This window comes from Gobius niger (assembly GCF_951799975.1).
Source record: "Gobius niger genome assembly, chromosome: 3".
Lineage (NCBI taxonomy): Eukaryota > Metazoa > Chordata > Actinopteri > Gobiiformes > Gobiidae > Gobius > Gobius niger.
Window position 1 is genome coordinate 19,478,108 of NC_136854.1, and position 18,840 is coordinate 19,496,947.

The 18,840-nt window shown below is 42.3% G+C and overlaps 1 protein-coding gene across 1 annotated transcript in view; it reads right to left on the reverse strand.

Moving 5' to 3' along the window:
• Positions 1 to 18,840, reverse strand: part of npnta (nephronectin a) — a 69,764-nt gene that overhangs the window by 28,213 nt on the left and 22,711 nt on the right. The window contains exon 3 of the mRNA XM_079553843.1: positions 16,589 to 16,681. Coding sequence (XP_079409969.1) covers positions 16,589 to 16,681 — 93 coding nt within the window. The remainder of the gene's footprint in view (positions 1 to 16,588; positions 16,682 to 18,840) is intronic.

The window sequence follows — 18,840 nt, forward strand, 5'->3', positions numbered from 1 at the left end:
AAAGAACCAATAAGTGGCCCAATATAGTTTCACTTAAATAGATATGATCTAACACTGTGAAGCAGACAGAGAGATCCAGGAGTAACTAAAGGCATTAATAAAGGCGCTGCACTCCAATAGTTGTTATAGCGTTCAATTACTTTAAGACAGGGACAGCCACCACTTTTACTGTTTTCTCTGTAAACAGCTGGAGGAGCGCAGAGGTCAGCTGACATGGTGGCCCTAGTAAATGATCTGGTGTTGACTCAATCTATGGTGTGTTCTTAAAGTTAACTGAGAAGGGTGAATGTTAAACCCAACTCCTGCAAATAAGTCTTATATTATTTACTTGCTTGACTTACATTTTGCACCAACCCAATCTCCTAATATGGGTGTGCAAAGAAAAAGACTTTATTATTGCAGTAAGACGCTACAGAGGAATAAAACAGCAAAAAGGCCAAACAGGTTTGGTGTGGTGGTTTGCTGGTGAATATATTGTCACATGAGGCGGATATGTCTGTTTGTTGTTGGTTTGGAAAAGGTCACTTTACGGGACCTCACTGGATCATTGAAGCATGTGCCATATCACCGGAGTCACCTTGGTTCAGAACCCAGGGCTTTGGTCATGTGCAAAGGCCATTAGTTGTGCCCTTTTAGTCACTCAATCAGGAATAGCACACAATACAACTAAAAGTAATGGTGTGTTCCAGGCCACTGATAACTGGTAAATTTCCCATCTCCCACTTGGACAAAATGCCATGGAACGCTGCTCGAACACGTAATTACAACTTGTAAACTCGGAGACCTCCAGAGAGCTCCGAGTTTGGATGCAAGATGAAGACAGCAATGGCGGCCCCCAGTGGAGGAGTGCAGCTAATGATCAAATTTGAACAAAACCACTGCATCAGTGAAGTGAACCTTACTTTTGGTCATAGCCTTTAATCTAGTGTTATTTAGCATGTTTTGAATTATGTTTGTGGAGAAACACTCATCTAACATTAGCATCTTATTAGCTAACTGTTGTAGCATTCAGCTGGAACGCTCTGAGGTCGCAAGTCATTTTCAAGTGGGAAAAATACCAGTTACCAGTTGCCTGTCGAAGATAAACAGTTCCAATGTTTTGCTTTGTTATTTGACCTTTATTCAACCGGGAAAGTCTCCCTGAGATTCAGAATCTCTTTTAAAGTGGGAGTTCTGACCCCAGAGGGCACTATTGAAAATGTTTTAGTAATACGGGAAAACCACAATATGTGGAGAACTACACAGAACAGCATTGGTGGTAAACCGCTGGTTAAGGGCGCGCTCAAGTTTAATAGGCTGCTCTCATGAAGCTTTGTAACATATTGAAAAGTAGAGTTGAAGTGGAGGGCAGATCAGGACACTGTGGCCTTTTCAGTGTCAAAAATGCAGATGCTTTGACATGGTTCATGGCGGTACAAGAGCTACTGGAGTCAGTTGACAGGACTTTTGGCCACAGGATTAAAGGTTTGCAGACTCAATGTCCAACCTATAATGATCAGGTTTACGTATTATGTGTTTGGAGATTTCTTTTAAAAAACAATCACTCATAACCTCATGTCCTCCTGAAATGTTGACAGTATCAAGTCCTGAAATCAAAACCTATTGTAAAAAGAATGGGCAGCCCTGTCTGGTACCTCATGAAACCCATAATACTTTGAACCCCTATTGTATTACGACACCCTATTCTCACCGCGCCTTTGCTGAATGTATCATCGTTCTCTTTATTAATCAATGTCTGCGTCCATTGATCCGTGCTTGGTGTTGCCCCTCCTGGCAACGCTTTGACTGACGTGCTGAAATGGAAGCGCACCGTCATTAATACCATTAGTTCCACCTATACATCTTCTGCCAAAGTTGCGGTGTCCTCGGCTTTCACAGTCTCGTCCAACTGATTATCAAGTCATTACCGTCGCTAAAACCTGACAAATGGCACTCATTATTGTAATTGTGCCCTTTTGTTGTGGATGCGTTCTGTACGGGAGGGCTTATTCGATTCTATTGCTTGATATTTAGAGCTTGGAATTTGAAGAGAGTTGAATGGGCTAGTCTTTAGGCATCCATGTGGTACAGAGAGGGGAGGATTTTCATGTCAGGTGTCTATAGAAGTCATGTCACGCCTGGATTAGGCTTCACAAAAGGAAAAGTGTCACCTATTTGCAGAGCAGTGGGGAAGTGAAGTGTAGAGACTTGAGTGGAGACTACAAAACATGTAAATCTGGATTACACTTACAGCAAAATGTAAGAGAAAAATAGTGTGCATAAAGAACCTTGGGACATAACTTTAACTTAGGGAGCAAAGTTCTTAGGCTACAATTGTGGAAAAGTTTCATGGTATTTCTTCCAAATATAGGGTGGAAGTCTCTCAAAACATGACTCAATAGGTAAAGGAAGAAGACATTCTGGAAGCCATGTTGCAACTATTTTACATGATGTTCACACTTCTCTAGTCTGAAAAAGATGTGTTAAATCACATATAACACACATTCTTACTTATCCGTACAAAATTAAAGTGTTACAGAGATGAAGTTGGAATTCATTGGGTTTACACATCAACACCTTCTAAATTAAAACTAGTGCTCATGTCTTGAACCATGTACCCTCTGTATCCTGTTGTATTTCACAGTGATCATTCCAGGGCCAAATTCCAGCTCCAGACTGTGCACATTTACTGGGCATGTTTTACATCTACAGTGACGCCAAGTCAATCTATCACTACTGCAGATTACCCTTTGGCACGTACAAGCTCACATCAAGCCTATCATCCATTTCTATCGGAATGATTATTTTTTTACATCTTTCATTCAAGTCAAAAAGCTGAAACTGAAAGCAGACAGAATAATTCAACAAAAGACTGCCTCAAATCCCAATTGTTTGCATAAAAGATAACAATACACTTTCCGTTGTACAGAGAATCATTAACAAAGCGTGTAGGTAGGGCAAAGAGATTTATGGATGAGCTGGGAGTAAATGTGTAATTTGTTATCACGTTACAGATTCTTTTTTGTTTGTTTTCCAATCTGTTGCTTCCACGGGGGAATACCCAAACAAAATGGAGGTGAATCTGAACTATCCATAGCACTGGAGCGATGACCTAGTTATCCCAATCACGCCAAGTATGAATATATCGCCACTGGTTTCTGGGATACGCCACAACATAAATATAGGGTGTGTCTAACTGTGCAGCCGTGGGGGATCGTTTTCATCCAAGCTGTTTATAGCCAGGACATGTGCGAGGCGCGTTGTTGGGGTGCCACACATTCATGACATGCTATTGATTAAAATGGCTGAATGACAGGAGATGTGGATTCAGACCCCTTTAGGCTATTAGGGGGATTGGCCAACTAAGGTTATGCTTACTCAATGGGAAGTACGTCAATTGGATTATACTTAGACATGGAAGTAAAACGCATGACTATCAATAACTCTACGATTACAATAGGCTTATGTGGATTAGTAACGGATGTATTTCTTTATAAAGCGCTTCCGCAGCTTCAAATGGGGAAAGATTGTCAACTATTATGAGCTATTAATAATTAGAAAACATGATTGGTTTGTTGGCTGGTTGGTGTGTTAGTTGGATGGTTGGTCAGTCGGTCGGATGGTTGCTTGGTTGGCTAGTCGGTCAGTTGGTTGGATGATAGGTTGGTTGGTCAGTCAGTCGGTTGGTGGGATGATAGGTTGGTTGGTTGGTTGGTTGATCAGTCGGTCGGACGGTTTATTGGTTGGATGGTTGGTTGGTCGGTCGGTCAGTCGGTCGGTCGGTTGGATGGTTGGTTGGATGGTTGGTTGGATGGTTGGTTGGATGGTTGGATGGATGGTTGGTTGCTTACTTGGTCAGTTGGTTGGTTGGTTTGATAGTCAGTTGGTCGGTCGGTTAGTCAGTCGGATGGTTAGTTGGTTGGTTGGATGGATGGATGGATGGATGGATGGATGGATGGATGGATGGATGGAGGGATGGATGGATAGATGGATGGATGGTCGGTCGGTTAGTCGGATGGTTGGTTGGTTGGTTGGTTGGTTGGTTGGATGGTTGGTCAGTCAGTTGGTTGGTCGGTTGGAAAGCGTGAATTTAATGACTTATTTGTCAACGGCCAAAAGACAAGGCTTCTGAGTCAACTTTGAGAGGCTACAACCACATGACTTTGAATGTTCTTTTCAATTTACAGATTGTGTTCCATGTGCAAGCCCTGTAATTGAAAACAAATGATTTATACTTCACAGCTCCATGTATCCTGCATGCCACATAAATGTAAACAGCATGATGTGTAAATTATCATCACAATAACTCCACACTGTACACTGCCCACTCCATGGCATTCTCCATTATCTGTGGTAGCTTTGTTTTTGTTTTCCTGTGAGCGTTTATCAGCGGCGCTCTCATTATTGCCATTACAGACATCCATGGTAACGCTGTCCATTAGCGACATGGCAGGAAAGGATGCCTTGGCTCGCCCGACAGCACTGCAAAAAAAACAGCTTCAAAATGTAAATTGTTGAGACACATGCAGTGCGCAAGATTCTGAGCCAGTGATTGTCAGTGGTGTAAAAGAAAACAAATAAAAGTACGTCATTTGGTACTGAACTTGTGACACAACTGTATAAAGTAAGACCTTCCAAATGGTACGCAAAGGAAGGTGTGTGAGGCGCGGAAGGAGATAAGAGCTGGATCAGACCAGGGAAGTGACAGGCCGACACAGCCGCAGACAGGGGAAGAGGGAGAGATAACAGAGGTGATCGTCCCCTCTGGGCGAGCACTGGGAAAATGGCGCTATGACATGTGAAAGAGATACAAAGGGTGCTGATTTATTGGGCCGGGCCTGAAGAGGTGTGCCCCGGTTACATCCCAACACGCTTCGATCACTGACTGGAGATTATAGCAGCAGACTTTTTCTTTGAGAGATAGGCCTTTCTTGGGAAAAGATAACACTGGTGTGCACTAAAGGCATGCTTCGACCAGAAATGTGAGACCAAGTCCATCATGGTTTGCGGAGTTAATTTACAACAGCTTAGAGACAGTAAAAGTGTCTCGGTGTCATAAATTAAGAACATGCCCTCACACACACATTTTAGCTACACAAATGACTACACACGAATGTTTCGCTAGAGCTTGTTTCTAAGTGAGAAAAAAGTCTCAGTTCCATAAACAACACCCAGGATTGCACAGTAGTAAACCCACATCAATACTAAGCCAATTCAAAATATGGTATAGTATGTTCGTTGTGATATATCTTTGGGGCTCAGTGCATCTGCTCCAGGAGTATAGTGAACATAAATTTTAATCATGAAAATGACTCTTGTTTGAAAAGGAGAGTACAAAAAAGCATTGTTTTCTTTACAATAAAGTGTTTCTCCACATAAATCTCCATATGGGAAATTGTACTTCAAGGGCCATTTTTCTCAAAAATACTTTTCTCTGGAGACAACATTTAGGTTTCCATAGTAACACTATGTTATTGGATTTTGAAGTTCTTTCAGAGATATTTTTCAATATCTAATTCCTATTCTGATTTATTGAGCGCTCAACCCCAGAAAACAAGACACATTTTGAATTTGTACTTACGTTTTTCTGTGGTAAAACTCTTTGAACCTAATACATCACAAAATAACTTACTAGGATTTTCACTCAAATATAAGAAATTGTTGCCATTTATGTTCTTCTACATTCTCCTATTTTGGCATGATAACATGATATAACTGTTGCTATAGCTATAGCTCTATCTAATAGATACATTTGGAGTGTGCAGATGGAGAACATTTTTGTTGATGCTGATCTCCAGTTTATTTTTAGAAACAAGTTAAGATGTAATGTTGGAGAAATTAAAAAGCTCTACTTTGAAAAGAATATAACCTTAAATGGTTATATGATGTCTTGTGGAAGCCAAAGTTGAGAACTTATATTTTGATTAAAGATAATTTTGGTCCTGAGCCCTATGTGACCCTGAACCTATCTAGAGGTCAGAGGTCAGTCTGTGCTCAGCTGAGGTCCGGGACTCTGCCCCTGGCACTGGAGACGGGACGATTTCATTCGGTCCCAGAGGAGGAGTGGACTTGTTGTTTTTGTCAGTTAAATGATATTGAAAATGAATTACATTTTGTGTTTTATTGTCCTTTGTATCATGAACCGAGAAGGCAATTATTTTGTAAACTGTCTGATGTTGCTGTACATTTGTTTGAAATGTCAGATGAGGAAAGGCTTAAGTTCTTGTTCAAGTATAAGCCATTTCATTTGTCTAAGTTTTTGTTAAGCGCTTGGCTTACACGGCAGAGGACACTCTTTGTTTAATGCTTTTCAGTTGTCTGCCTGCATTTTTGTGTCTTATAAGCCCATGCAGGCTGGGCACCTTTAGGTGCAAGACACCAAATAAGAAATAAACTAAACTAAACTAAACTAAACTATGTCAGCAATCTACAGTAAAAAAATTCAAATGGACATCTCTAAATATCTTTTTTTCCTATCCACCTGCAATGTCTCACCTGAACTACTTAAACCTGTTGAAATTAGTAAAACCATTTTCTACATTTGTGCTCCAGTCTTGAATCCGCCTTATTGTGAATTCCTATATCCGCCAGCTTGTCTTGTCCTCAGTTTGTGTTTACACCTCCCAACAGTGTTTTTAGCGGAAACAGCAGCCTTGGCTCCAGGTGTTGTTGAAAAGCAAAGGGAAAGAGCGTGACGGCTGAGGGGCACTGAGGCAGCCAGCGGGGGATAGAGCGGGGTGTGAAGTCCGCGGCATGCTCGCTATTCATCCCCATATTTGCGCTTCAAGCCGATTCTCAGCGGCTCTTGTGCCAAAGCAAGAGTGCAAGAAAGTGTTTGACATTCAGACCGGCTTTATGCACGGCACGTCATGCATGTGGGGAAGACAAATCTCACCCTCCGCGGCGACTCTGGGAGCTGGATGGCGGTCCGTGGCAGGAAAAGGGCCACTTGCCCACACTGGAGGGGTTAAATAGGCCCGCTCCTCTGCGTTAGACAAAAGAAATGGGTTGGTCGAGATGGGGATTGATGGAGATAAAGAGGTAACGGGGTCGAGGAAGAGTCAGACAGATAGAGAGACGGAGAATGAATGAAAAGCACCATCGGATGGATTAGAACACCTCTGACCGCGGCACATTCCTGGAAAGTAAAGGCGAACATTATGCAGCAAAGAGGATTACACTGGTGGGAATTGGGCAGGAGCGGAGAGTGGAGAGGACACAGGACCAAGGGCACATGAGAAGAAAAAAAGAAAAAAGTTTGCTTCCCCGGCCTCCTCTCCTGCTGTCTCCTGGGTGCCCTCTCTGTTCAACATTCCTTCTCTGACACAGGCTGAAAGAGGATCTGAGAGAGGACAGTGTCTACAGCGTTCGGAGGGATCACTGCACAGTCTGCCCCTGAGCTTTTAACTATTTCAACCAGGAGAAAATTAGGCAAAGGCAACTGAGTGAGGAGGGATGAAAGAGTATTTAGGGGAAAGTGCGATATTTGTCTTCCACAGTCTGAGGAGGCTCTACAGCAGAGAAGGAGGTCACAGCGAAATCGAAAGGCAAACAAAGGAGAAAGGGCACATATATATGAAAGGATCTGGTTGGAAATATAGTCTTTCTGGTTGGATTTGTGCTTTGGCAGCATTTCAAAGAAGAAGAAAAAAAGACACAAAATATTATGTTTGGATGTTGAGCCATCCAGGTCCCAACCTGGAATCGCAGGAAGGGCCCAGAGCATTGTCTGGTCAAGGGTCAGGTAATAAGAGATATTATTTGAGCATGTGAACGAAATCACATCACATGTGACTAATAAATACTTAGTGGCTATTATGTCTGCGCTTGGTTTTGGCCTGGGGTGGACCGACATGTCTCCAGCACAGGTGCAGGTGGTTCGTCAACATCCTTCTTTTTTTTGTTCATTATTCCTAATGCTAGATAGAATCAAGGGTCTCTCGCCCACAGATGTGTACATAGTTTACAGATATAGAACATAAGTAAGTGCTTTATTTGTCATTGTAAAACCGCACAACGAAATTGTGTTCAGCTGTTAGTCCTAAGCCGCTCCGACTGAGCCGCGCCATCACTGTGGGCCAACCAGACCAGCATGTTTTTGGAGATCGGGGAAACCGGAGTACCCGGAGGAAACCTGGCTGGCTGCCTTCAGTCTCCTCTGATCCTCTAAAATGGTGCAATGCCTCCTGTGTTTGTCCCTGTTTCAGAGCATGGTGTCCTGCACTGGTCAGCTTCTCCACCTCCTGCGCAGCTCCCTCCACTCCACAACAGTCTTTCACCACCTTCTGGAAAGAGTGTAGCAGTTCATCTGTTTTATTCTCCAGTGAACGTCCATTAGCCAGAACAATAGAAGGCATGTGTGGATTAGCTGTGAGTCTTGCCCGGATACCTCCTCATTTGATGCTTTTTCCTTTCTGTAGCGCCTCTTGTGACACCTCCACTGTGCAGCAGGTGTGGGGGGTTCGTTGGGCCTTTTACTGGATGCTTTTGTGCGTCTTTGCCATTGTTTTGTGGAGTTCTGCGGATTTTTTTTACTGCAAAGAGTCCATAATGGTCGTGAAGTAAGCAAACTGCATTTAGTAAAGATCTGCAGTAACATGGACACTTTCTTTATTATTTATATATATATATATATATATATATATATATATATATATATATATATATATATATATATATATATATATATATATATATATATATTAAAAAGACTTGATCAGAAGAACCTCTTACTCAGAAGTGCTACTGGAAAGGCCCCTTAGGAATTCCAGCCCCTCCCATCTTTAACCATCTTTAACCCTCCCTCTAGCACTTAGCCCACAAAAGCTAATTGTTAAGTGGCAGAAGACGCTACAACTGTTTTACAAGCGGGCCTTCCCCCGTTTAGAGACCGCGGTAATAGGAACGGATGAGTCTTGCCAATTCAGAGCGCTTCCCTCTAAATAATCCCAGGGAACAATAACGGGCATCAGTGAATAGCTCGGAACAAAGCATGTCATGATTGAAGTGAATGCAGGTGGGGATGAGAGATGGAGTGGGCTGTTGAAGGGAGACGAATGGGGACAAATTAGCCGTGATTTGTTGGGGGAAATCCACACTTCAGCTGCCGCAGAGACAGATAATGATGTAACAAGTGCTCGCTCTGGGGACTTGTATAACTTTCTGGTGCAGCTTTTAGCTCAATATTTTACTGCATAGTGTTGCCATGGCGTTTGTTTTGTGGAATTCTTTGCGAGTCATTTTTACTTTTCACCACTCTAGGCTTATTTTCTTGGAGGGCCTTGCAATAAAATGTCTGGCAGCAAGTTCAATAGAGTTTAAATATGTGTTGGCTCACTGTGCACAGAGTTGTACAGTAAAGTGAAAAATCCTTGGCAGTGGACGGGATAGGTGCAGCCCTCGCTTGCAGCTAAGGAGGGTGCAGGTGGCACGACATCCGTATAAATATTGAAAAGCATCGGTTCTCAAGACAATTGCACTGGACAAAAAGACGGATTATGTTCCAGGTGCCATTGTATTGTTTCATCATATCCATTTGGCACTGTGGGCAGGTATTATCACCAACATTTCACTTTTCAGACCTACAATAGGCGCAGTAGTTACAGTATAACAAAGGAATCTTATATTAGATGCTATGACACATTTTACCCAAATGAATATTGGAATACACACTTTGTTCAACACGTAATGGCCTTCAAAAGTTCTTATCAATGATGCTTTTCTTTGAAGATTGTATACATTTGAAAGTCATTTTTTCCCTGTATTTTACAGGGACAATAAATACACCATCAGTGACATTAGCTGGAGGCAAGTGAGCGGCAGAAAGAAGATTAGACTAAAACTAGCGATAATAAACTTTAAAATGTCATCCTGTAGGAACAACATTTGCAGCTGTAAAGGAAAGTTTAATCTGATGAGAACCGGTGCTTGTCCCGGGTAAACCGGGACGTCTTGTCAAGCACTTCCAGTGAGTGGGGCTTTTAATTGTTGTCCATCAAAGAGCAAAAACAAAATGGGGAAAAACTGCAAAACTTGCGGGGAAAAAAAGCCCCCAACCCACAACGTTTACAAACAATGAAAGGATCTTTATGAGGAAGTTAACAGTAAATAAGTAAGAGTTAGTAAGTAGATAAAAAAGCCAAAAAAAATACAGTAAGTAAATGAATAGGCTAAGTAAACTAAGTAAGTGAGATCAACTAAATTCAGGTAACATGCCCAGTGTGATGGTTTGTACGTAGAATTCAGTGCAACACCACTAAGTTATAAAGTTTCTGTTCTTGCCACTTCAGAAGCACCTTCTTTAACAAGAGTTTTCATCCTCCGCCCATGGCTCAAACAAAACTGCCCTTGCTGCCCTTGACCGGCGAACAGATGATTTGCCAATGGCGACAAAATGAATACAAATACTGTGGGAATCTCATCAAGCGCTGTGCAAAGAACATCCCTGACTGTTTCATTAGAAGGGTCAAGGATTTTGCATTATATTACGAGCAAGTCTTTGCTGTTTCACATCAAAATCCAATCTTACTTTCAGAATCCACCAAAAACAGACCATTCTAACTGCTCAATGACGCCCTTGGTTTTCCATATCCACAGCTGTGCCTGGTGACTAATACGCAATATCTAATTATGTCCTTTTAATTACCTCCATATCAGACCTCACAGAGTAAAGCGAACACCATTCAGCGTGAATGGGACGAAATGAAATGAAAACATACAGCACAGATTAGCAGCTGTCTCTCACTAAACCTGTACCAATGTAAACGGACACAAACAGATCGCTTTCTGAATCGACAACATAACTGAAATAGACGAAAGAAAAGATGGCAGACATGACTTCATTTCATAAATACATGAGATCATACACAGGGGTTTTCAGCAGGATTTCTCGTCATCATTCCAGTGGTGTTCAAATCAGTCGGATCATTGTGGAAAAATATGGATGATAAATATGTGCAAAACTCAGGCCTAAATATATACACTTCAATCAACCTATGATGAAAACAATTTGTGATTTGACTCTGTTTTGATATATTTCATATCAACATGTAATATTTATTCATAAAGTTCTGTTGAGTAAATCCTTGGTCATGGGGCTAGCTATAAAAGCAACACAATCAGCAGTCTTCCTGCAAAGTGGCCCAGCAAAGCCACTTGGGAATCTCGACCTAGGAGTTGAGAACCACTACAGACCATTAAGATGGATGTGCGAAAAACTGCAATTGTTCATGACCAAAAATGGCTCATGGAATCAGGTTTGCAACTTAACGTCCAATGTCTTCCTGGACGGAGCTCAGTCTTGTTAAAGAGTTCAAATACCTGGCACTGACATTGGACTCGTCATTGACATTTAAGAAGCACATTACTAAAACTATTCATTTTATTGTTGCAAATTTAAGACCGATTAGACCCTTTATGACTGTATGGTGCTGGGATGTTTTTTTCAGTCTATGATTTTGTCGCATGTAGAGTATTGCATAACCACACGGTCACTTGCTGTTGGCACAACACTCAAACCAATGGAATCACTTTTTCAAAAAGCCATAAGACAAATTTGGACAAGAAACCATTCTCTTTTCCTCATTGTACTGCTTTAGATATGTATTACTCAATGATGATGATGATGATAATAATAATACATATGCTTTGTTTAGGTTTTGCATGGATGTGCCCCTCCTCCATTACAGGATTTTATTAAACCAAAGACTGTGAGTGGGATGGGTACCAGGGCCACAGTGCGGAGGACTGCGAGGTTCCATGCAGGCGAACCACATTCGGGCAGACTGTGCTCTCAGTCAGAGGCGCTAAGTGCTGGAATAGTCTCACATTATCATTAAGAGAGACTCCAACACTGGCCACTGTTAAATCACACCTAAAACAGTGGCTAAAGGAAAGCCAGGCCTGTGATGAGAATACTTTTAGTGCTGACCTGTTGATACTTGTATTTGTAAGTGTATTTGTGTTTGTTTTTGTGGCATTTTTGCGTTGTTGTATGTTTTATCTCTGTCACCTGCCTAAGGACAACAGATGGAAACTATATCATCTTTGCTATCTGGCATATTTACATGGCAAGCATTGTAGATGTTCATTAATATGCGCTGTCCCAATCAAATAAATAAATAAATAAATACTGCTGCATAGGTCATGTGTATGTTTGAGGCGTTTCTGTAGTCAACTTTTTGTGTGTTTTTATGTTCATTATGTGTACCATTTTTCAATTTGCAAACACCAGGAAAAGTATGCCGCAGAAAGCGCGGAAACTTTGAGAGGGCCCTTAATCAAGCCTGGCTGTACCTCTTAAGCAGTGAATAATTATGAACTGCATAAAAAAAAACTACCTCGAGGAGTTTCAAATCTTGGACATCACTTCTCAGGGGAAAATCTTTAAATAGCAGCATAACAGCGGGTCAGCGACACCTCATTAAAGACACCTGCATGGAGTAATCATCTCATTACAGTGATTGGAACGGCGGGAGGGACGGGCTGCCAAACAGTTAAGCGCATTGACGCCACCACGAGTTTATTTGTGCATGAGAGCATATCAGTCTCCCTCTGCCATGTTGGATCATTTCAGCAAGCGCGGTGAAGGTGAAGCCCCTCTAAATGATGGTTTATTATTGGACACATAATCACTGTTGGCTTAATGACTATAGCAATCCAGTGGAATGAACATCGGGTTACAGGGAAATTTCGTAAAAGTGCCGGTTTCACAAATAAACACGGAGGGTTCTTGAAACATGTGGCGTGTCTGTGATTAGGTGTCAGTAATGTCGTGTTTTGGTGTAAACACAGCAGTATTCTTTGTCGTGAGTTTATTTGGTGTCGTGAGGCGTTTCATGTCCGTGTTAATCGTAGCTTCGGGTCATGATCCTGTCCACAACTCCCACTTACGGCGAACTGAATTGGTCCCAGTTGGTGCGAAACATCAACATCAACAGGTGCATGCAACAGAATAAATACCAACAATTATTTAGAATCATTATCAATGGAATGGAGCAACATCAGCTTAAATGTATAATGACAATGAAGGCACTTTTACCTCTTTGTGCTCTAGTATTTGGCTGTTAGCGCCTTTAAAGAAGTACTAAGTATCTTGTTTACCTTAATAAATCCTTTTCCTAGTCCCTCTGAGGGTAATACAAGTGTTAATGGGATGATTGGGGGGTCTTTCATCTCCCCCTGGTGTCTCTGGCCAGAAAACCACAATTACAACTTCCCTACCACCGGGTAGGAGCCACCAATAAACACTAATGGAATCACGAAGAAGAAGCTAACAGGCTAATGTGCAAAGCTAACTGGAAGCTAGCACCACTTTAGAAGTATTTACAGCCAAGTTTGAGTGAAAAAAATGATCTCCATTGTGTAGCTGGATGTATAATATCCCTCTCACCCTTTGTCTTTTTTGTCAGCGTAGTATTTACTCTCACGGACAATTAATGAGTAAAAAAACCTTAGTTCTGCTTGAACTGTGGCATCCGTTTCAATAAGCTTCTGCAGTATCAATAGATCCAGTGTTGCAGTGCAAACCCTTCTCCAGCACATCCAAAACATTGTCAATGGGGTTAAGATTTGGACTCTGTGACGGGCCAATCCATGTGAGAAAATGAAAATTCACAATGTGAGCCTGATGAATCCTGGCATTGTCGTCTTGGAATATGTCCGCGCCATCAGGAAAGAAGAAATCCATTGACGGATGTTCAGGTAGTCGGCTGATCTCATTCTTTGGCACATAGTGTTGCTGAACCTATAGAGCTGACCAACTGCAGTGACCCTAGATCATAAAAGTTTGAGAAATTCAGGCAGTGTAGGCTATGGTATAGTCAAACTGCAAAGTATGACATTTTCTTGAGCGATGCAAGGTTTTAGTTTGTGGAACTGTGATGGTAATCGACTCAAGAGACATAAAGAGAAGATGGAGGACACACTACTCAGCCACTGACGGTTTGCTCTGAACAGTTTACATAAGATGAAGTGGATTTCTGGCTAGTACAATTATAAACATCACTCCTCTAACTCACAAAGGATTTTAAATATTCTACACAAAACCTCACCCCTGTCATTTAAACAGTTTCAATGCGTTTTGCCCCACTTAGTGCCAAAAGCAAGCTCCTGGGTTGAGATGTTCTCTTTTATTTGTCCTGTTTGTACCAAGATGCAACTACATTTTCAGAGCATAGCGTTCTGAAAGATGCAGAGCATTTCTCACTTCTGTTGGCCAGTTGTTAATGTTTATACCAAACATCAGGGTGCCGCATTAAAGTCCAATCTTTTTTAACACGCTCCGTCTTCGGATATTCATCTAAAAATCTAATCAGTGTCAAGGAAAAGGCCGTCATTGGGTCTTAGCCGTAATAAAACAAGAAAAATAACCACAATCTGTCTCGTGCGTTTCATCTCGCCACAAGACGTTCTCATAATGTGCAGCCTCTTGACCTGAGCAGCAGCGGCGAGGTCAGAAATCAGCTCTCACTCGGGCTGCTTCATCTGCCTGCTCCAGATGAATGGAGGCTCCACAGGGACAGGATATTACAAGGCCAGTGGATACGGACTGCGCTGGGCATCCGCTCTGAATGCGGAATCAGTGTTTAACGCAGGCACAACCAAGACGAGGTAATCAGCTCTGTGACTCCCCTAAACTGGATCCGTTTCCACATAATAAGCAAGTTTTTTTGAGAAAGGATTTCAAAGTGAATATACGTACAAACATTGTCTTTGTACAATACATTCAGTAAATATGGATGAATAAACAATAGCTCTGGGGAGAAGATGACAGAACTTCCCTCTCTTCTCAGACAGCTCTCTGGTCAATAATGATCTTGGGACATACCTCCAAACACAGCAATAATATAATAACTACAGATTTCTCCACACAAACAAGAATAAATCAATTATTTACAGCCACACATTCCAGTTTAAAAGCTGCTATGTCACGATGAAACAAAAACAGGAATTATTCTATAGCTAATGTTTGTGAACCAGACGGGGACAATGTCTCATGTTTGTCTTGTTTACTTGTCCTTGTGGGGCATTACTCTGTGTGGCTTTTAATTGCTCCTGGGAGTATTATCGAACGGTTTTGAACCTCCAAACATAAACAAAAGTGCCAGCGAAGGATATTGCGGAATCAAAGTGGAGCATTTGGAAGAGGTTCTTAATGGTAGCGTTTCACTATCTTTCACACAGCGATTTTTCATCTCGCAACAAAAAAGAGCAAAAAAAAAAAAAGGCTGTTATTGGCAAGGATCAGGCTGAAAGGGCAAACGTGCCACTCAGGGCGGAATAAAAAGTGAAGCTCTCAAAAGCTTATTGTACAAATGGGAGTTGAATGGGCACTGTAATAGTACAGTTTCATCTTTAAAAGGTCCCCGAATCGCATTTGTCAGATAAGTCTGCCTTGGATCTGTGGCAGCCGGGGCTATTGTAGAGGGATATGGGACACCGATCCCTTCGGCCGCGCCTTTGTGGTAGATTAAGACAAAGTATATCGCCAGACGGGAGCCACCTATAGCCTGGCAATGCAGTGTGAGCCATTTGGAACATTCCGGAAAGGATTTCAACGCCACACACACACAGACACGCTCGTGCCTTGTTTTTAATTACACACTATCCTATTCCTGTCCCAGGGCGAGAATAACACAAGCACGCAACTTTGAAAAGCGTTTTTTTTTTTCCCAACACTATCTGTAATTGCTCATGAATTCTGATGAAAAAAAAAGACTTGGAGAGCTAAAGAAGCGCACACGTACTTGCCCCCCCTCCCCACACGCACACAATAACAGGAGTTTGCACCGGGCCACGCGTGTTATCTCAGGTCAGTAATTGAGATCTTATCGTCTCCGGAGAGGAAGCACTTGAGGGATCACACAGGATGGCCTGTGCGCTCCAGTGTTCCTCTTTTTTTTTTTTTTGGAGGTTGAAATCGGGCCAGGGTAAACAATGATGGTATAGCTCAAGGCAATGCTTCACCTTAGCTCGTGTTGAAAAGAAAAGTCTGCATCAGCAAGATTGGACCTATTTAAAAGTCGGTTTCCACGGTAAGAAATGACTTAGCTACAGTATTTTGGTGCTGTCTTGGCGTTCAGGTTCATAGTTTGATTCTTAAAAAGCAGCACAATAGAAAGCAAAGGGTCATTTCCATATCAAAGGAGCTGATTGCAACGCATTGTATTGCACTGTCCACTCAGAGCATGAATCTATAATGAGGACTTTTCGAGTCGACATATTCTTGTGGAGTCCGGCCTTTGATGTCGGATTCTTGACCAGTAACTTTTTCAATAGTTCAAAGAGAAGAAAAGTTTAAAGATTAACGACAACATACCACAGAACAATAGTCTCCCAGTGCTGATATATAGTCCGTGCTCCAATGCCACGCACAATAAGGTCTCAAAGTAAAACACAAATCTTTCAAAATGAACTTGGATGAGTTCATATCAGACTCCTTGACCCTCATCATACCGCTCTATTGTTAAAGGAAGCCTGAGGGGTATTTGAAGTCGTAATACATCTTCTGTGACCAGGACTTAGTGTCTCCATTTCGGCGCGAGTGACCTATAGCGGAGCCGCAATGAGCAAAGCGGCGGTGACAGCCGTGTTCCGGGCCGGTGCTCACCTTGATTGCAGGTCTTGCCGGTGAAGCCCGCGTGGCACTTGCACTTATTGGGTCCCACGCATTCTCCGTGCTTGCATCCCGGCTGGCACACGGCTGCAGAGACGAGAGGGTTTAAAGGGGAAGACAATAAAGTCAGTTTGAGTGCGAGGGAAAGTCTGGACTTGGAGTAAGATCTGTAAAGAGAAACTGTTCAGAATTGTAGCACATGCAAGAGACTATTTCACTTTGTTCTTTTTGAATTGTTTTTAGTTTTAGCATTTTTGGGCCATCTGTGTCAATGTTTCACAAATAGAAAAGGAGCATGATGTGGTTTTAGTATCAGACTACCTAATACAATAGAAGTATAAAAATGGAAACTCTCACACTGCATTTGATATGAAGGTCAGTGTCTTTGTATCTAAAATGTTGAGTCATGTTGCTGTCGTCAAGGCCAAGCACCTGTTGTTCGCAAACCAACCCAAAAGTCAGCAGTTAAGTCTCTGTGTTGTTTCTTTGTTCAGTGGGTGAATGTAGATGTGATAGGCGCAGAATGCCAGACGCGTTTTTGTAAGCTGCCCCAGTGGAATTGAATGTGGCAGAGGATGGAAATGTTTTCATTGAAGTTGTCCGTCTCAGCAGCGCAGTCTCCCCCATTTTCCGATATTGTTTTCGCTTTAGCAAAGACCGATGCCTCAATCCAAAAAAGACAATGTTCTTGTTCTCAGCATGGGACATTCTTATTATCATTGACTAATGCTAATGGGGAGTCATTTTGGGCTAAGTACATTATAGATTTTCCCAAATTGCCCAGACGATAAGCTTGGGGGAACTTTTATTGTCCTTGCTTGTGTTAAATTATTGAACGGCGTACAATACAAATGACTATTCCAGCCTCTCGGCGCTAAGTAAAGTCATTTGCCCGCTCGTCTCTTTGGAGGAGCTGATAAACTCTGGATCGCAGCCAAACTGTGTAAAACTGTCCCCCCGCCGTAAGATTCGTCCCCAAAAAAAGATTAGCAGTTGGAAACAGTAGATAGTGGGTGGCGGCCATGTTGGCAGGGTGGCGCTACATGCTAGCCGCGCTAAGCTGTCTGCGGTTCACTGTAAAGCATGTCGGACCTCAGCCAAGTGTTACTAATACTCATTAAAAGCTCCATTAATTCTGTCATAATACTGTGGAATCACAAGGCTTAATTAAGTGAGAATGGGAAGGGGCGCTCCGCTCTTGTTATGTGTGAGCACAGATAAAGAACACACCTGCTCACTGCCAGCGGAACCGAGGTCGCTGCTCATTATGAGAAGGGAGGTTTTTTGTCCGTTTTCACCAGCGTCTGAGTGCGCCGACATGCTGCCTTAATGTAATGATGTAAACCAATAATTAGATTCAACAAACGGATCGCCAAAATAGTGCTAAGACAAATTCGCATTGAAAGCTGTGTTTACAACGGTACAAGTAAGTTATACTTATATGTAACAGTTTACGATACCCAAATCTAAAAGCTTCCCGACTGTAGAGCTCATAGCCTGTGAGGCCAGTGTGATGCCTCATTTGAAAGCTAAGACCTACAAAACTGATTGTGACATTTTTGTGTGTTATCGTGGCCTTTTTCCACATATTAGAATTTGTGCCCAGTCACTAGAACCAGGGGCACAAGTCGGCAGCACAAGTTTAGAGAAAACATTTTTAATTGCTGATTTTTGCAGAATCGTTTAGTTGAGGCCACGGAGAAGCCTCTACATGCTTAAGCTAGCAGTATTGGTATATTTAAAAGTGTAAAGTATTAGGTTCAAACAGGCTTGTTTAGGGAGACTTCGGAGCGTGCAGTGGCGGCGTGACTTTGTCTGTGTACATTTACATACTGGGTAAACACTGGGTTGTGTTGGATGGACGCCGCAAAGATTGTATCAGACGAACTGAACCATGGAGGTTACAGCGAATATGTTTGAAGGGGATTTATTAATCACGGATTATGTGGCGCCGCTTCCTCATGAAGAGCCTTGATAGCAAAGTAGCGACAGTGGGACAGAGACGCTGCTTTGCTCCCCAGACTAGACACCGCTTTGGCCACACGGCTTCAGCGTTAAATAAAGCTTCTCGCAAAAGCAACAAACTGTAAGTTTAGTATCTTTTTATTACAGTGGATTTTCTGTTTGAGTTTAATGTCTCGCTCTGTCACTCTCCTGTTTCCTTTTGTTGTTTGGGGAGGAGGCACCGCTGCTTTGGTTTGTGTTGTTGAAACATCCTTCAGCGAACAAATGCCACGCAAAAAAAG